Source organism: Danio aesculapii, chromosome 8, assembly GCF_903798145.1.
Source record: "Danio aesculapii chromosome 8, fDanAes4.1, whole genome shotgun sequence".
Taxonomy (NCBI): Eukaryota; Metazoa; Chordata; class Actinopteri; order Cypriniformes; family Danionidae; genus Danio; species Danio aesculapii.
Window position 1 is genome coordinate 38,498,689 of NC_079442.1, and position 20,235 is coordinate 38,518,923.

At 36.1% G+C, this 20,235-nt stretch overlaps 2 protein-coding genes across 3 annotated transcripts in view; both read right to left on the reverse strand.

Annotated features, from left to right (window-relative positions):
- abl2 (c-abl oncogene 2, non-receptor tyrosine kinase) overlaps window positions 1–14,140 on the reverse strand; it is a 65,069-nt gene extending 50,929 nt beyond the window's left edge. For both annotated transcript variants that reach the window (XM_056463909.1, XM_056463908.1), the window contains exon 1: window positions 13,481–14,140. In XM_056463909.1, coding sequence (XP_056319884.1) covers window positions 13,481–13,709 — 229 coding nt within the window. In that variant the 5' untranslated portion in view covers window positions 13,710–14,140. The remainder of the gene's footprint in view (window positions 1–13,480) is intronic.
- Window positions 14,141–15,523: 1,383 nt separating this feature from the next.
- Window positions 15,524–20,235, reverse strand: part of soat1 (sterol O-acyltransferase 1) — a 31,659-nt gene continuing 26,947 nt past the window's right edge. The window contains exons 15-16 of the mRNA XM_056463914.1: window positions 19,498–19,643; window positions 15,524–19,410 (exon numbers count right to left, since the gene is read on the reverse strand). Coding sequence (XP_056319889.1) covers window positions 19,333–19,410; window positions 19,498–19,643 — 224 coding nt within the window. The 3' untranslated portion in view covers window positions 15,524–19,332. The remainder of the gene's footprint in view (window positions 19,411–19,497; window positions 19,644–20,235) is intronic.

Genomic DNA, 20,235 nt, shown 5'->3' on the forward strand with positions numbered 1-20,235 from the left:
CTTAATGGTAGATAATATTCTACTACACTTTGCTTTGCCTGCCAATGTTTCACTGCAGGAAAAAAAAAAAAGTCAACAAAGTCCATTTCTTTTAAATGGTGCATTTCAATTTAAATCAATCACTAATTCAGCGACTCATAAAACCAAGACACAAGAAATCCAGAACAATGAGACCTTATTCCTGGTGTTGAGAGCATGAAAACATGAAAAACCACTCATCTGCAGAGAACGGAGACACGCTGAACTGAAAAAAAGTGTTTCTTATCTTCATCACCTCCCCAGCACAGAGGAATTACTCCAGCGTGTCATCTAATCCAGACCTTAATAAGGACGCAGAGAGAGGATGGAAGTGGATAAGGCTGTTAAAATGAAGCAGGATTAAGCAGAAAGCAGTGGCACACCCTTCAACACCACAGAAACTAACTCTATCACCAATTCGATACATCTAAAAAGAACAAATCTATGAAATTAATTTAAAAACTCTGAACTTAGTGCCAAAATAATGTTGTGTTCTAATGACCTCTAGTGGTGCAGCAACAACAGAATCGAACCATGGGCCAAAAGACTCTCATCAGGTCTTCTCAATGACTCAGAGACTACTTTATAATGCTTCTCTTCAGCTGTTTTGCTTTAAATCTATATCAAGTATCAAAGTGGATCGTTTAATCTGATTTGGTCTTTAATTCCTATCATCTTGCATCCTGGGAATTCCACACGTGATACTGCTGTCGACTCAATTCTTTTGGAAAAACTGATATACAAAAGAGATTTATGTAATGCAATTACAACTGAGTTAAAGCAGCTCTATCTCTGCTTACCAGAAACCAAATGATGCTTACATGCAGCTTCACCAAACACTCAAATCATCCACAACCTTCTCATAACTCCTCAACAAACGGTTCTGATTCTGAATTCTCATTTGAAGCCATTTTACATGATACCATTTAGTAATACACACAATATAATTACACATGTGCCAAAATAAACCACTACTTAATTGCTGTGTGTCATATAGTTCATGTCAACAATAATAATATTGCACCTTTAAATGTGATATTGTTTTTATTCAACAGTTCAACAACCCAAGAACTTACCATGGATTCATTAATGTTAGACTGTTGAGAAAAAATGTTCAAGAAAATTGATTCTCCATAAGGCATGAGCCGGAGTAAGATTCTGACAGTGTGATAATCTTGGAAAAAAATATAACGGTATTGTGTATTACTACTCCTACTAAAATAATTACGACTATTACTTCTAAAATAAGTTCTTTTTAAATTTCTGGGTAAAAAAAAACAACAACTTTTTGTTGGATTTAAAATAAACCTCAGCATTTTTTAGCATACTAGGATGTAGGTGCATAAGCGATTTGTTTTTCAAATGTTTTCCGAATCATGGGCTGACGATTTTGTCAATTTTGCTGCTGGAGATACTGTTGCCCTAAATAAATAAATAAAATAGTCTATGGTAACATGTAAAAAAAAACAAAAAACATAAAAAATGGCATAACATATTTGGTCGATAAGTTTTCGGTGGCCGAAAATTCAGTACATCTCTAATATTAACACACTTTAGGGTTCCCATTATTGAACATTTCTGCTGTGTGATTCGCTCTTAGATCAATACAGAGTAAAAAAGTCCAGAGCTTATCTTTGTTATTGACATTAATTTTATCGTGATTCGATATAATATCGTTTATCAGCCCAGCCCTACTTTCCTGTCAATACTCTCTACTGTACTATCCAGTAAAGGTGAAAACCCAGAAAAAATAATTATAAAAAAAAAATGCTTATTTCTATGGAATTAAATATTTTCTGAACCATGTGGCATAATGGAAGTCCATAAGTCAGCAAAATCTATAACACTGACTGTTCTAGTGGTTTATGGATATTTTAGCGAACAAGATCTTACATATTGTGCCTTTATTATGAAATAATGGTATACAGCTGATGTCAAATTTATTCCTTCCTTTTTCAAATATTTCCCAAATGATGTTTAACAGAGCAAGGAATTTTTTACAGTATTTCTTATAATATTTTTTCTTCTGGAAAAAGTTTATTTGTTATATTTCGGCTAGAATAAAAGCAGTTTTTAAATTGTTTTAAAACCATTTTAAGGTCAATTATTATTACCCCCCTTTAAGCAATATTTTGTTTGATTGTATACAGAACAAACCATCATTACACAATGTTTTGCCTAATTAACCTAGTTAAGCCTTTAAATGTCACTTTAAGCTGAATACTAGTATTTTGAAAAACATCTAGTAAAATATTATGTGCTGTCATCATGGCAAAGATAAAATAAATCAGTTTTATAAATAAGTTATTAAAACTATTATGTTTAGAAATTTGTTGAAAAAAAAAATCTTCATTCTGTTAAAGAGAAATTGGGGAAAAATACAGAGGGGGGCTAATAATTCTGACTTCAACTGTATATGAAATAAAGTATAAACAAAAAGTGAAGCTCAGAGAGTTTTATCTTGCTATACTGCCAAGTAAATGTCTACACTGTTCCAAGTTCTAAAAATCAATGGTTTTGGGTACTTTAGACTACATTAAGTTGAGGGCAGCACTTTTGCACCAGCCTACTGAAATAATAAAAGCCTGTGGGCATGCGCCAGGGTTGATAAATAAATAAAAAGGTTTGTGGAAGTGGCTCTGTGACCTCAGAGCTGTGCTGAACTGACTCATGTCTGTCTGCAGGAGACTGGACCACTCATTTATTCATTCATCCTTCTGTCTGACCACACAGGTCAATTAAGCGCAATTCGTCACACAGCAGCTTCTAATGGAGCTTCTGAAAGAGAGAAATTTTCTCCTGGATCTGATGGAATTTTACTCCGTGCATGAGAGACGACTCATGGAATGGCGTATTGGGTGAAAAGGATTCGGGAAATCGAGTAGTGTCTTGGTGTAGTCATTAGTTTGAGTGATTATGACCGACACTACAGTTTCAGAATCAAACTGTTGACGTCTTCATGATAGAATGTTAATGATAGCATTCGAGTGAATCGCCTCCAGCAATTTAAAGAGACAGTTCATATTAAAAATAATACCCGTTGTTATTTACTCACCCCAGCGTATGTCATCTCAAACCCCAATGCTATTTTTTTGTTTTTAAGTAATGTGAAATTTGATTGTTGAACCTCAGATGTAGCGTTATTTCTATTTCATAAAAATAACAGCACGCCAAGGTTTGTATAGTTAACGAAAACTAACGAAAAAACAAAAACTAACATTTAAAATAATTGTGGTTAACTGAAATAAATAAAAATGAGTTTTTTTTTTAAACTAGAACTAACTGAAACTATTGTGTTCATACAAAACGTACTGAAACTAACAAAAATTATAGCAAAAACCTCTTATGTTTTCGTCTTTGTAAATGTATTTAATACATGATCTTACTGTAAGCCTTTTAGAAGTAAATCTAATTCGCGCTGCAGGTGTTTGACCTGTGCGGCACCACAGAGTTAGTAATCCTGCTGTCATTGGCTAGAGCAAGCCAGTTTTCCTCCAGTCATCCTCGCTGTTGCTCCCGCGACAAAAACAACAAGTGGACATGACAGCAGCATGGTGACAGCATTACATACAAAGACTTAAAACTATTACTTTTACTCATTTGTGACCAATAATGGGTTTTATTTCTGTATCGCGATCGCGAATAAATCTTTTTAGCCGGATCTTCTAAGTGAACCAGTTGAACTAGTTTACCAAATCGAACTGAATCATTTGAAACGATTTTCCTTCAGTGCATCACCAGAAGCCAATGGTTTCAATTGGACATTTCCTGATATTCTTGTTTTGACCCTCATGGAAATTGTTAACACTGACTTGCATTATATGAAATATTAAGAAAACCACTGCCAGCTAAAAATCTCCTGAAGTAAATAAAACACATCGTCAGCGCCAATAGCTTAGTGGTTAGAGCAGTGGTCACCAAACTTGTTCCTGGAGGGCTGGAGGGCCGGTGTCCTACAGATTTTAGCTCCAACTCTAATCAAACACACCTGAACAAGCTAATCAAGGTCTTACTAGGTATTCTTGAAACAATCAGGCAGGTGTGTTGAGGCAAGTTGGAACTAAAACCTGCAGGGACACCGGCCCTCCAGGACCGTGATTGGTGACCTCTGGGTTAGAGCGTCGACACATAGCACAAAGGTGCTTACGGCGACCAGAGTTCGATTCCCGGATCAACGTCCTTTGCCAATTCTTCCCTTCTCTCTGTTATCTCCAATGTCCTGTCCATTAAAGGTGAAAACCCCCGAAAAATTATTTAAAAGAAATAAAATAAAATAAAACACATCTTGAATGAGAGAAGGTAAGTAAATAGCCACAAACTTACAGTTTTGGGTGAACTATGCCTTTAAGATTAATACACAATGCAGACAATATTACAATTTACATTAGTGTTACTGATTGTTACCAGAACTATGAGCATTAAACAACGCGAGGCTGCATAAATGACCTGTTGTTTTCTGTTTTTGAATAGCCATCCTTTTGGTATAGCGCAACAAAATGTGACAAAGGACATGAGCCTTTAAATCATTAACAAACCTTTGAATGTTCAGACTGAAAATGTGATTTGTATTGCTCGTCGCTAAAAAGAAATGTTACAAAAATAATTCTAGTCACACCAACTAAATGTACTAGAGAGAGACAATCAGTATTTGTTTCAAACAATCTGGTCAGACCATGCAAAATGATCAGAGATCAGATCTTTCCTCTAGACGGTCATTAAAAGAGGTTCTATTCTACTTCTAAAAGGCTGCAGTGTCTGTTGAAGCCTATCATGGCAGTTAGTCAACGGTTGGGTGATAGTCAGGCCCACTATACTCTTAAAGGGATAGTTCACACAAAAATAAACATTTCCTCACCTTTTGCTTACAGCCAAGTGATTCAAAATCTAAACACAAAACTAAATATTCTGAAGAATGTTAAGGTAAAAATAGCCATTGACATCCATAATTGTGTTCAAGAAAATGGAACAAGGATTACCAAAAATCTTTCATTTATGGGTGAACTATCCCTTTAAGGCTGTGTGATAGTAGGGAAATATGAAAAGGGAATAATAATATTTCTTGCAACATAACATTTCCCAAGAGGATTAGCTTTTCTTTTATTAAAAAAATCTGTTATTTATGTAATGATCATACTACAATAAACTGGTAACTTTTCTGCTACAAAAACACATCAAGGTGCAAACATTTAAACTTTAAAATACTATAACCAACTGAAAAGCTCAAGAGCTGATATTGAGATTTGTATTCGCTTTGTAATTTTTTTATTCTACTCATGTCATTAATTTTTATTTTCAGCTCTGTGCACTTAGGCGCGATTGGGTTTACCTTTGGGCCCTGCCTAGCCAATAGCATAACAGCACCTAGAGATGTGGGTATAAAAACAGCAAGGTCTCATCCGATTGGTCATTTTTTTTATTGGTATTTAACAAGTTCATAGGATTATATAATAAAAAATAAGAATTACAGACTTTCTTAAGTCTCTTATTTTCCCACTATCCTCTCAAAATTAAATTAAATTAATTAAAAACAAACAAAAAAAAACTTTCCTGTGAGAAAAAAAAAACAAATGAAACCAAAAATTGAGCAAGTTACAAATAAAAGTAAAAAAAGAGAAAAAGATCTCATTAAGGAGTCAATATATCCTCCTCCAAGTTATTTACTGTATTAGAGCTAAAATGGTCAAATTTGAATAAACAACCTATGCATATACAATAGGGCTGCACGATTAATCGAAAAAAAGATTGCGATCTGGATTCGACCCCCCCACACGATCTTAATCCAGCATTTCTACGATTCAGCCAATTATATTTTCAAGTTCGGGAGAAACATAAAGGGAGTCGTACAAGTCTTCACATTCTTTTCTATACGTTGCTCAGCAACATGAACACCTTAATGATGATAAATGTCACATATTGTATTCATAAGGTATAATTCACCCAAATATGTCATTTCTGTCTTCATGTAATGATGTATTCGTGGCAGCGAAATCACACGTGAGCTGACGCACTGTTTGTTTACTACTGACGTGCACGAGAGAATGATATTACTTTAGTGAACAGAACCTGCATAGGCTGTGAATAACAGGTAATAACGTTGTAAATAACGTTCAGTTTGCTGCACGGAGTGATCATTTGAGAGCCACGTGGGGAGTATGATTTGCATGTATGTTTGTTGTTTCTCGAAGTGACGGCAGCCATTTCATGAAACGCACTCGCCTGTGAAAGTGAAACCAAAAGCGTGCACATCATTTAAATGATCATATCGAATTTTAGAGTTATGATTACAACAAGCACTTGATATGTTTGTTTTTCAGTGTTTTTCACAAACTGTTGTGCATGAAAATAAATGTTTACTAGGTCAGTATACCTACTCTAGCCTATATAATGTTGAATATAAAGCAAGAGGGAATCTGATAATGACAAATGTCTCATTTTACCACTGAAAAAAATGCTCTAATAATGTTGTCAATGACAAGTGGCAAGCATATGTCTCAAACATAATAATTCAACTCCAGAATTATGAATAGTAGTATTCTGATGTCATCACTTTATAGGCATTAAAGACCAGGACAAATTTAAAGTCTATTCAAGTCCACCATTCAAAGTCTATACAAAATTTAGCATTTTAACCAACAGTAGACCTAGAGCTAATATTATTATTGTTGTTTTACCAATATATCGTCACCTTAGAATTATAAGGTTCTATCTGGCATTTTTGTTAAAATTGAGTTATTGACATATTCTTATTAAATGACAACTTATTTACATTATGAGATGTTTTTTTATAAGTTGTTTACATTTTTTTTTTGTTTTTAAATGTTACACACATACTGTTTGCTATGGAACGCAAAAACTTTGAAGCTCAATATCATTCAGAACGCAGATAGAACCTTATAATTCCAAGGTGACGATATATTTGAGAAATAACAATAATAATAATAATAATAGTCTACTCATAATAACCTTTATTTTACATCAACACAATAGTGAGAAAATCGTGATCTTGATTTTAAAGCAAAAAAAAATCGTGATTCTCATTTTAGCCAGAATTGTGCAGCCCTAATATACACAAAAAAGTTTGACACATAAATTAAATGTCATTTGCCGTACAGATATGGATATAGCATATACTATTATCACAAAACAAAAATATTTTGGATATATTGTGTGGCAGCTGGCAGGCCTTAATTACAATTATTATCCTGATTATTCCGAATACTTTCAACCACAGCTATACATCAGGCTATAAGGGATGAGAGTAAAAATAGCTCATCTGCAACCCTCACAAGTCAATGTTTCCAGCCGAAGGGTTTCACTGTCAAGATGTGACAAGCTTCTCTTTGGTGTTGATCAGCCCACGCAGTGAAGAAGAGACCAACACCAGGCACGAAACTCAAAGAAGACCTAATAGAGCCTTTGGGTGAAGCCAGCCACACAATATTGTGCATTTTTAATAGTCGTTTGTCAAGACTGTACTAACATAAACCCACATGTCACACTGTAAGACACATCGAAAATGAAGAGAAAATTCATCATTGAGATTTACATCAATTGAAATTGAATTCAATGAATGCAATACCAACAAAATATATGCAGAGTGCGAATTACAGGGGGGGGGGGGGGGTGTTGGGGAAGTCTGACCCCCTTAAATAACGCTTGATCTCCCCCCCCTAAAGGACATCAAAACAAGATGTATGGGGGGGGGGGGTGTATGCCTTTTAATAGTTGATAAATAATTTGCTCTGATCTGTATCTTAAATAATATGAATAATTAAAATAATAGAAAACTTCAATATACATATACCCACCCCTATAATGGTTCATACCAATGTGAATGCATGTTTGCGCCAAAAATATTAATTCATCGGTTTGAAACCAGCAAATCTAGAGCACCAACAGACAGTGTGTTTACAAAACATATTTCCTTAAAAAAGACGTTGTTAGGTGTCTGTAAAACTACATGCATAGTTTGTATTTTATTTTAAACTGGCTCGCACTTGGAAGTTAAACAGTAAAATAAAAAAATAAGTGTAGTCTTTCATAGTCATTCCTTAATAGGTGCAGGAAAGCAAACCTGTGACCGTTTATTTAATATCATAAATGTCATTCACAACTACTCAATATCCCTCAAAACACTGAAAACATAATAACAAATATAATGAATAAATTAGATGTAATTTAATTAAATATATTAATTTAGTTCACTGAGGCATATTACCAAACATAACCAAAAAACCCCGATCGTCAATGTATAATTAGCATTCTGCATATATGTATTATCAGAATTTTCAGGCAATGAGTTGGGCAATAAATGAACCTGGGTTTTATTCCAATTAAAGGTGTTTACTGAATTCTCATGCAGTCTAACAATAAACTCCGGTGAAAAAACTGTGTTGCTCCATATTTCTTTCTTTTACTTTTGTATATCGTAATATAACTTAAAACACTCCAATGAAGACGAAGCAAACCATCACAAACAAAGGCATGGGGGGTGAAATCAGCGAATGGACACAACTAAACATATGAACATATGTAAACTAGGGTTGTGCGGTTTACGGGTACTTCGGTAGTAGAGGTGTGAACCTACACTGGTCTCATGGTTTGGTTACGATTATCATGCCATCGATTCGGTTCAATTCGATATCACGGTGAATTGACAATGCTTTCCATACACAATTTTATATTTTACTTCACAGGCGCTGTTCACCGATGAGTGACACTGATAAACTGCAGCGGCGCAGTGTTGCCAGATTGGGCGGTCTTGGATAGGCATTTCGGCGGGTTTTAGATTTTAGATTTTAGTTTTTGGGCTGGAATCAGTCAGCTACATCTGGCAACACAGCAGCGGCGATCACAGCTGATCAATGATAGACGCGGTGGAGAAAACTCACGCACTCGTGTCTGTATCCAAAAGTATCGCTGTAACAGCCGAGAGGAGAGAAAAAGTCACGCAGCCAGTCAAATGGGCCGCAGTGAGAGAGAGAGAGAGAAAAATGGAGTTTACTTTCATTTTATCAAAAGCAGTGAAATAGTGGCTTCTGCTGTAAGTGCCAGTGAAAGACTGATCCAGCAAACACACATACACACAGTGAAATTGTGCACTGTTTCTGCGTTTTTAAGTAGTTGGAGCATTGTAAATACTCGCCTCCCTCGCCATAGTAAGCTACGGCGACAAAGTGCATATGAGATAAATGATGTCAGTACACAATAACCGGGTATGATTATTACTGAACCGATACCTAACTGTCCGCGTCTGCATCGCGGTGCACCGAAGAAACAATTCATTTTGACACCCCTATTCGGTAGCACCACGATACTATGGCTCCAATATACTAGCGGTGCCTCTGTAGTTTTTAAACAGTAGTATCATCATTAACGTCCAACAATAGTTAATAGCATATGGAAAAGTCCCTAAAATGCTCACTCATTTGTGCCGGCAAACAATCAATAGCCTACTTTATTTTATTGTAATTGTAGCACTCTATTGAACATTTTCTGATGCTTCAAACACACACCTGAATCAGTTCATTTCTGCTCCTGTAAATATGATTTATCTACAATGACCGCGACAATCTCTTAAAAAGAACCACTCACTAAAGTTAAATTTGTAATTACTTTGGATTTTTACCAGATATGACTGAAAAAAAATGCAATGGATGAGAAAAACCGAAATAAAAAAGCAACAGGAAACACTAAGAAAACAATCATTTTTCACTTCATATTTTGTTGAAAAAATCTCTTTTTTGTAGTGAATTTCGTTTAGTATATTTTGTATCTTCATTTTAATGTATTTTTTTTGTTGGTCAGTTATCGATAATAGTTATTTACAAAATCTACCAAAAAAACAAAGAACATTTGAGGTGAAGTGACGTGCGTCAAAAGCATCTATACTTGGTATCGTGATACTTCAGCTGGTATAGTATCATGGCCTAAATTTATGGTATCGTGACAACACTAATGTAAACTGTACATGTATTTAAGCACTATTAATAAATTATATTAGGGCTGTGCAAATAATCAAAAACTCGGTTTCGATTTTAGCATCTAACAATTATGAAAAAGCATTAATCGAGATAAAACGATTATTGCATCATATACCGCCCCCTTTCCAGTTGTACACATTTGTTGCTCTGCAAAGCTCAGTTCCATGTGAAAATTACTAAAAGCCTGTACTGAAATGTAACTTTTGCAGCGCGGGATGAGCATGAGCGTTCATTACTGTACATTCAAATCAATCATGGTTTTAAAAGTGCGAATGAGATCGCATGAGATGTGTGTATGCGCTCAGCCTCAGAGACGAGCAAATCACACACATCTAAAGTCATCTTAATAAGAGCGCTTTAATGATCAAATAGGTGTCAAAATGCGGTGTTTAGTGATTATTCATATTAACCCTAATTTGTGTAATAAACAAACGAGCTGAGAATCAAAAGGCATGTTAAAGAGAAACCATTCATCAGAACCGCAGTGCTCTTAAAGTGACAGTGCGCAATATTCCTGCTGCCGACTGTTTTTATCATTAATCAAACAACCAAAGGAGAAAATCACTCACTGCTCTTGACTGAAGCACTTTTGTAGCTATAATTAAAGTTTTTTTTCTTACAGTGAAGATGTTTAAACCACAGTTTGCTTCATATTTTTATTCTATTTTAATCATTTATCTTATTTACAAGGAGGAAAATAACTATATATATATATATATATATATATATATATATATATATATATATATATATATATATATATATATATATATATATATATATATATATATATATATATACACAGTTGAAATCAGAATTATTAACCCGCCTGAATTATTAACGACCCTTAACGTAGAGAAGATTTTTTTCAACACATTTCTAAACATAACAGATTTAATAATTCATTTCTAATAACTGATTTATTTTTTCTTTGCTATGAGGACAGCAAATACTTTACTAGATATTTTTCAAAATACAAGCATTCAGATTAAAGTTTGATTCAAAGGCTTAATTAGGGTAATTAGGCAAGTGATTGTATAACAGTAGTTTCTTCTGCAGACAATCAAAAAAATACATTGCTTAAGGGGGCTAATAATATTGACCTTAAAATATTTCACCCTGCTTTTATTCTAGCCAAAATAAAACAAATAAGCCTTTCTCCAGAAGAAAGAATATTATAGGAAATACTGTGAAAATTCCTTGCTCTGTTAAACATCATTGGGGAAATATTTATGAAAAAAATTATAAATTTACAGGAGGGCTAATAATTTTGACTTCAACTGATAATTGTTTTGAATAATCGTGATTACAATTATGACCAAAATAAGCGTGATTATGATTTTTCCCATAATCGAGCAGCTCTAAATTATATTAAATCACATGTATCAATAAATTCCTTTTACATTGATTCCTTCCTTCCTTCCTTCTTAGTGCTTAGATTGCAGCTTTTGATTAAAGAGAAATACAATTTTATTTCGATTGATTGTTCATTAATTTATTCATTCATTCATTCATTCATTCATTCATTCTACTTCGACATAGTCCCTGATTTATTAGGGGTGGCCACAGCAGAATGAACCGCCAAGTTCTCTGACATATGTTTTACACAGCGCATGCCCTTCTAGCCACAACCCAGTACTGGGAAACACCCATACACTCTCGCATTCACACACACACACACACACACGCGCACACGCACACACACACACGCGCACACACACACACACGCGCGCACACGCACACACACACGCACACGCACACACAGATTGAAGCTCTAAAATCTTCTGACATTGCCATTGGAGGAAAAATTTATTGACAACATCCATTAATCGGCTCAGTGAACATGTCAACCCTGCGATCATAGACTAGATTAGAGCCTATAGGATTATAGTAATCTTTTAGTATTTTCAAATTTGGTTTCAGATTACCATATCGTCAGCAAAAAAAAATCATACATCGTGAGCCTGGATTAACAGACTACGATCATCACTGTTCATCTAACGCCATGCCAAACATAATGTCCCGAACACTACAAACCACACACAACTAATGTGATCCAAACCAATGTGCCAGTCACAATAATCCCGATAATACCTGGAATATGAGATTTATGAAAGATAGATCTGTCTGACACATTATTGCACCTGATGCCACGCCAACAGTATTATGATCAAATATGCGCTTTGTGTTGCTGCCTGAAACAAATGAGTCAGTCAAATCACTCACAAGCGAAATCTGAGAAAGCGGAGGCTTCTCCAGCAGCGTTCCCACCATCAGATGCTTCATAAAAGACCATAAATGCCAGTCACTATCAAATAACAGCCGCCAGCTATGGTTAGGACAATACTGGTGTCTGAACTTCTTCTCAGTTGATGGACAATGCCTTTAAACAACTATAACATTAACCAAATTAAAACAGAACATCCCAATGCTGCCCATGCCAAGGTGTTTAGATGAATATGTAAATGTCACATGTTTTGTCTCATTTAATTCAAAATAAGCCTGCGAAGCATTGTGAATTGAACAATTATATGTAATAATGTTGTAAATAATGTTCATGTTCTTGCACAAACCTATAATTGTGCATCATGAGAGCCCGGCATTTTGTCAGGTATTAATTTTGTTTTGCCTGTATGTTTTTTGACTCTCAAAGTGGTGGTGGGAAAATGTCAATAGCTTCAACCACAATATCCACAACATGAATTTTTCATGAGAAAAATGTTCATGACAACATTGTCAATAACGCTGATACATCTTAAAAGGTTTTTTTCAGGTACTTTAAGTGACAGTAAACAAATTTGTCACTTTGCTAAGGCTTTTAGACAATCACAGAATCGTAATTCATGCATTTTAGTGATACTCCATCCAGAATGGGAACAGTTGTGCTGGTACAACACATATTGGGGAATAAACCTACAACAACAACCCTTTATATACTCTAAGAAGATTAAAGACCAGAAGGTGACCACTTGCAAAACCCTAATACTCACAATCTGTTTCTAGTCTGCATGGGGAATCAAACATGATCAAACTTTCTCTTCCGATACTTCTATTTGATATTCTGATACTTTTTACTGCCCTAAAACCTTAATTTCGCATGGTGATCGACAGCCTTGGTGGTCTCACAATTTTCATCCATGTCAAATTATTAAAAAATGGTTTGTTCAACTCAATGTTAACAGTGTTGGTTTGGAAGTCACCAAGCCATCAAAACAAATGTTATTCACAAGAAATTGTTGAGCTGAGCTCTTTTATTGATCACACTACCTAGACAACATGTTTAGGACCCAAAAAAGTGCTTGAACGCATCCATGATAGGTCTAAATAGCACAAGATTTCGCAACACAGCCCAAGAGTCATGGAGCATTTCCGCTGATCCTGGCGGATTCATCTCATAATCTCAGCAGGCAGCACATTTCACCATGATATCAACGTTGACAGTGAATAAAAAACAAGCACACAACTGAGTGGGCTCATACCTGAGTGCAGGGTGAAAACATTGATCCCCGGGTCCGGCATGATGTTCACTGCAGCGGCGGCACTTCTGCCCGGTGGAGTCCCGGTGAGGGTGCTGCTGCTGCCGCCGTCTCGGGGTCTCCTCCCGGAGCTGCTGGCCCGGTTCGACCTGCCCTGCTGCTGTTGCGCCTGCGGTGGGGTCTGGATCCCAGAGGAAGCCCCTTCTCCCACGCGGCCTACCTGTTGTCCCATCCTACGAGTGTTCTGGGTGGGAAAATAACACAGATCCGTGGAAAGACCCGCCGTTCGTTTGGACCGTTCACATCCCACAACGAACGAACGGCAGGACGACGGCCTGTTCTGCTCGGGATGATAGTCTTCCCGTTCTCGGTCACCCTCCTCCCCTCTTCCTCCTCCTCTACCGGACCGGACCGAGCTCCGTTAGCTTAGCTTAGCAATCTCTGTGTGTGTGTATGAGGGAGAGAGAGCGAGAGAACCCACCCACCACCTAACAGCGAACAACCACAATCTAATCGTTCAGTTCTGCTAAACGGCACCCGGTATGCGGCTCTGTTCAACGGGAATGTACAATCCTCCTGCGCCCCAGCGGTGTTTCGCTCAAAGCGGAGCCGTTTGGGGTCGTTCCGTTCTGCTCCAGCCGCTGCGCGCCCCCTCCGCGGCCGCCATATTTACCGCAGGATCAGTGGCGTGCGCTGCACGAGCCAATGACGGAGAGCGCGCGCACACCATCATCACCGTGATGCAAAACATCGCTCTTTTTAATACATTAATATTAACATTAGCACAACTAAGAGGAAATGTTCATTCATAAAGTACAGCAAATAACATCTTACGGATGATAACCAATGTAAACAGTACAATTAGCTCAAAACAGAAAAATATTTTAAAATGTAATTTAACTTACATAGGCCTAACAATGTCATATTTAACGAATATATTACATGTTATGAAATTGTGCTAATGTGAATACAAATATCTCATGTAAATATTAGGATGCAAAACTAAGAGTTTTGTTCATAATATACAGTGAAAACCATCTAAAAAAGGAGCTGCAGACCATTTTATGCACCAAGCTTTTAATTTTACAATATATAATATACTTTTCATTTATTTTCCTTCAGCTTAGTCTCTTTGTTAATCAGGGGTTGCCACAGCGGAATGAACCGTCAACTTACCCAGCATTTGTTTCACACAGCGAATGCCCTTCCACCTGCAACCCAGTACTGGGAAACATCCACACACACTCATATACACTTCTACACTTATTACACTCATTCACACTCATACACTACGACCAATTTAGTTTACTTCACCTGTACCGCATGTCTTTGGACTGTGGGGGAAACCGGAGCACCCAGAGGAAACCCATGCAAACACTGGGAGAACATGCAAACTCCACATATAAATACCAACTGACCCAGCCGGGACTTGAACCAGCGACCTTCTTGCTATGAAAGGACAGTGCCAACCACTAAGCCACTGTGTCGCCCTATAATATACTTTTTTTTTTTTAAAGTAAGTAAAAAAAGTAGTAAAAAAGTAGTAGTAGCTACATTTTAGAGCAATATATTCAATTTGTCTACTTCAGAAATTCAATTGCTGTTTGTTTATAATCATTAAAAAAATAATCATAATTATGTGTCATTTATCAGTACGGAAGAAAATAAATCCAACCTCAGCTTTATTTTCCAGTGTTTTGTCTCATGGTCTTTGCAATATCAGTTTACTTACAGCATATTTTATCCTCATGTTTTCTTCTGTCAGTCTAAAAATCTTTTCATGAGCTATATGTAATATGTTATGTATATGTAACATGTAATGATAAAAATTAAAAAGCAAAAAAAGTGTATAAATTTGTGTATAACTATAATAGGTACTATAACAAAGTTTTGCAACCTTTCTGACATGTTTACATGTTTTCACTAGCACAGAAATGTACACAAAAGACTTTTAGCTGTTGATTTAAGTTACAGGATACATTATACATAGGCTATCTGATTAAAAAAACAATATGGTATAATTCAAACAAGTAAACCACACTGAGGTCAGTGAAACTGTTTATTTGTACATTAGTGAACATTTCACCAGATAATTTATGACAAAAATTATTTGAAAAATACTGCATGAGTTTTCATCATTCCAAAATATTAAACATTTTTCCTGATTTCCTGATGAAAATTACAATCTTCGACTATTCTGGATAGCACAACTGAGACTTTACATGACAGATACCATCAGGAAAAACCTGTATCCAGTAAAACTAACATTCAACTCTCCATCGCCACCTGCTGGTCATCATTTTTATTTATTGCATGTACACGTTTTTAAAATAGACTTCACAGAATATATAACACAAGCCAAGAAATGCTGTGGAAATCTTAGGAAAACCTAAGTACATAATAATTAAATAATGGTACTGTGCTTAAAAATCTGTTGCTAATAATTATAATATGGCATGAGTGCAGCCTGCTGCAACACATTAATCCTCACAAATATTTGATACCCTATTTTGTAATAAATATGATTTAAATTATGACTTTTAAATTAGTATGCAATTAGTAAAAGTCTAATATCTAAAACTCTGTTCACACCAAGGATAATTATAATTCTAACAAAAATATGTAGTTCTAGACATCATTTAAATATAAAAGAAAAATCAACACAACCACTATAACAATAAGAGCACAGAGAAGCAATATTTCTTAAAATGTTGACATTGACAATCGGTCAGAATACTTTATTTTACAGAATGCAACCATTTAAAGTGTCAGATGGCAGTGTTGACGTTAGTTATCATTATAGTTATCATCCTTGGTTTGAATAGGCAACCAGTCGAAAGAGTTTAAAGACCAGTGCACACCAAAGGAATGTAAAGAGTCCACATCATAAACATATTGATAACAATACAGAAGAACGATATCAATTAAATCAATTTCAGAACCATTTTTAGCTGATGAGAGATAAAAACATTGACATCCAATCATAAGCTTTAAAAACCGTTGAATAGTTAAGCAATAAAACTGCAGTGGAAACTTATAATAAACACAATGTTGTTAGTCGGTTTCCCATCCATATGTGAAGAGAATCTCTCAAAGAAAATGTGAATCACGTGAATTTCCATTAAGTTGCTACAGTGGTTGACTGTATTGGTAACCAACAATAAACAAGACAAGCATAATGGACAGTGTTGCCAAATATAGCTAACTTTCCAGCCCAAAAGCTGTCAAAACCCACCCAAATGCACAAAAAACAACCCAAAATATTGGATTAATATTTTATTAATTTTTATTTATTCAAATCGTAATTAACCTAGTTACTTTAACTGGCCACATTTTTAACCATACATCAACCAACACTAGCGGTTACAGAACCACAACATAACCGGATCACATCAAAACACTGCCCCCTCTCATTGCACTTAATGTTATGTAGATTACGCTTCCTATTAGAGTATGTTTTACTTTCAAAAAGGGGTATAAAATGCCATTTGGCGTTTTAAATTCTTTTGAACGGGATTAGATTCTGCTTGTCAAACAGACAACACTTCTATGTTTATTACTGCTGTCAACTGCGGAAAAAAATGATCGATAAAAGTGTCATGATAAAACCGTTGTGAGTTTAACCGCAGGCACTGTGTGATGCGTGCACGCGAAGGGGAGTCTGATTTGTCTGGGGTGGCAGATTTTGATACAACTTTCCTTCACCTCCTCTTGCGGGTGGGCCCACATGGTTTTCACTATGCACTGGTCACTACTAACTGAATGGAGTAGGAGCACACAGTTTTGTTACATAAGTCGCATTTAAAATTTATGTTTCAAAACTGCCCACATTTTGTCAGCCCACCAATGCTATTTTTTACCCACAGAATTCAATTTAAAACAGCCAATCTGCCAACACTGATGATGGATATAGTTGATTTGCTATGTGAGTTTTTTTGGAAAATGAGTTTCCATCTTCCGTTATTCAAATTAACCCAAAATCCAAAAGTCCAAAATCATCTCAAGTGAGCGTAAAATTATTTTTATTCACCATTTGGCATTTCCATCACTCCTTTCTCATGCGATACTTCAAAATGTGCATTAACACGTGATGATGGAAACCCAGCTATTGTGAGCTGATTATATAGTCTTATTTTTCACTCCTGGGGTGAACTGGACTCTTCAAACAGTAACTAAAGAGAATAAAATCAGCAGAATGGAGAACTTCCTCCAAATTTAAACTCTAGAATTAAATGAATTTTTATGTTTCACAAGGGCGACACGGTGGCTCAGTGGTTAGCACTGTCGCCTCACAGCAAAAAGGTCACAGCTGGGTCAGTTGGCATTTCTGTGTGGAGTTTGCATGTTCTCCCCGTGTTCGCGTGGGTTCCCTCTGGGTGCTCTGGTTTCCCCCCACAGGTGAATTGAATAACCTAAATTAAACGTAGTGTATGTGTGTGACTGAGTGTGTATGGATGTTTCCCAGTACTGGGTTGTAGCCTGAAGGTCATCCGCTGTGTGGTCATGTCAAAGTCATGAGTCAAAGCATATCAAAGCAGTAACTTAATCAGCATACTATCATCTCAAAAACATTGCAAGAATTAGATGCTTTGTTCCCAGTGAGGACTTCAAGAAACTTGTTCATGCTTTTATGACCAGATGGATTACTGTAATGGACTCCTAACTGTCCTTCCCAAAAAGACATTCAGACAGTTGCAGCTCATCCAGAACTCTGCTGCCAGGATTCTGACCAGAACCAGGAAATCAGAGCACATCACACCTGTCCTCAGGTATTTACACTGGCTCCCAGTTACATTCGGAATGGATTTTAAAGTATTACTACTGGTCTATAAATCACTAAATGGCCTAGGAGCTCAATACATTACAGATATGCTCACTGAATACAAACCTAACAGATCACTCAGATCTTTAGGATCATATAAACTAGAAATTCCAAGAGTTCAGTCAAAGCAGGGTGAATCCGCCTTCAACTACTGCGCTCCCCGCTGCTGGAATCAGCTTCCAGAAATGATCAGATGTGCTCCAACATTAGGCACATTCAAATCCAATGTACTGAAAACACATCTGTTTAGCTGTGCCTTTACTGAATGAGCACTGTGCTACGTCCGACAGGTTGCACTATTATGTCTTTCTTTTTTTTTATTGTTTTATAACCAGTTTTAACACATTTTAATCTGTATTTATCTGTTTGTAATAATTTTTTACATTTTTAAATTATTATTTTTTTCTTGCTTCTTTTATTTGTGTTTATGTAAAACACTTTGAATTCCCATTGTGTATCAAATGTGCTTTATAAATAAACTTGCCTTGCCTTGCCTATAAGTTGGCGGTTCATTCCGCTGTGGTGACCCCTGATGAATAAATGGACTAAGCCGAAGGAAAATGTATGAATGAATGTTTCACAGCAGTATGGCACATCATTTCCTTTGGGGTTTTAGATTTCAAAACCCCATTTGTAAACATTCTAGATTTTTTTGTAGTCCAGGCAAAAAAAAAATCAACCAAAATATACCAGATATTTACTCTTCAAGTCCATGGAAAAACACAACAGTATCAAACACTAAAAATCTAAATAAAACGGCAGTAAACTAAATCTGATCTCAACTTCATGACATCACAAAGGTGTCTAAAAATAGAATCTCTTTAAGCCAGATCAGATTGAACCTAAAATAGATTGTTAAATGCTAACTAGACTGAAACACATTAGACGTTCCACATTCTATTATGGCTGTCATAATAAATAATATCTCAACAAATAACATATCTAAGGCCCCTTCATAAAATGTAGTCTTCGTGATTGTCATTTTTCACTCATAGTGCAATACCTAAAGAATGTTCTTCGGTGTAAATCCCATTCAGTGAGAGTCAACAGCAGCATTAGTCTGTGGATAACAAGTCCAGGATCGAGGCTTCAGCAGGTCTATCAAGGAAGGCTGAGGAAACAAAAATACACTTAAATACATGAAGAAACCAACAATGATCTGCATTAAACCCATCAGGCTCCACTGGTTTTTGTTTACCTCTTCAATGGGACAGTAGCGTTGTGCGTACCACTCTTGAGAATACAGGCAGATCATTACCCCCTGTCCCAAAAACAGAGATGTCCACATGATCACGTTCCAGATCGGTCCTTTCCTCCGGTCATGAAGGACGAAGTTAAACACCACTGAGAGAAATAGGACATGCTTAGGTTCTGTCATGTTAATCAGTCATGAAAACAGCATTTTAAGTGGTTATCTGGCATCCCAGTCTGGCCAAGCTGGTTAGATTTGTCTGTTTGCATGTTTTTTTGGTAGACCAGTTGCTGACCAGCTAAACACAAATTTGGTCAGCTGTAAAACCAGCTTAGGACTAGCAGTTTGTTTGTTTGTTTTTCGGCAGGGGTGTTTGACATGCTCTTGTGGTAAATGAGTTTTTTTACTTTTGAAGCACAGGCAGAGGCATGGGTATAGAGGGCACATTTTACTACAATACTTAAATACTTAGTGTGTGCTCTTTATAACAATACTTATATAAGCATCTCATCAGTAAAAAGTATATACTGTATACTGTAGATATGATTTTTAAAGCTCAAACCATATGGATTTTAATAAAAAATATTTTCATTCTTATACCGTTACAATACTGATACTGAATTGCATGTAGTAAAACCCGGGCTCATTCTGAAAATGTAACGCTATATTCATTTCTGGAAAGCACCAAATACGTCCCAGGAGGTACGTTTTTTTTTTTGCAGTTTTTGTTTTCGCGAATCCATC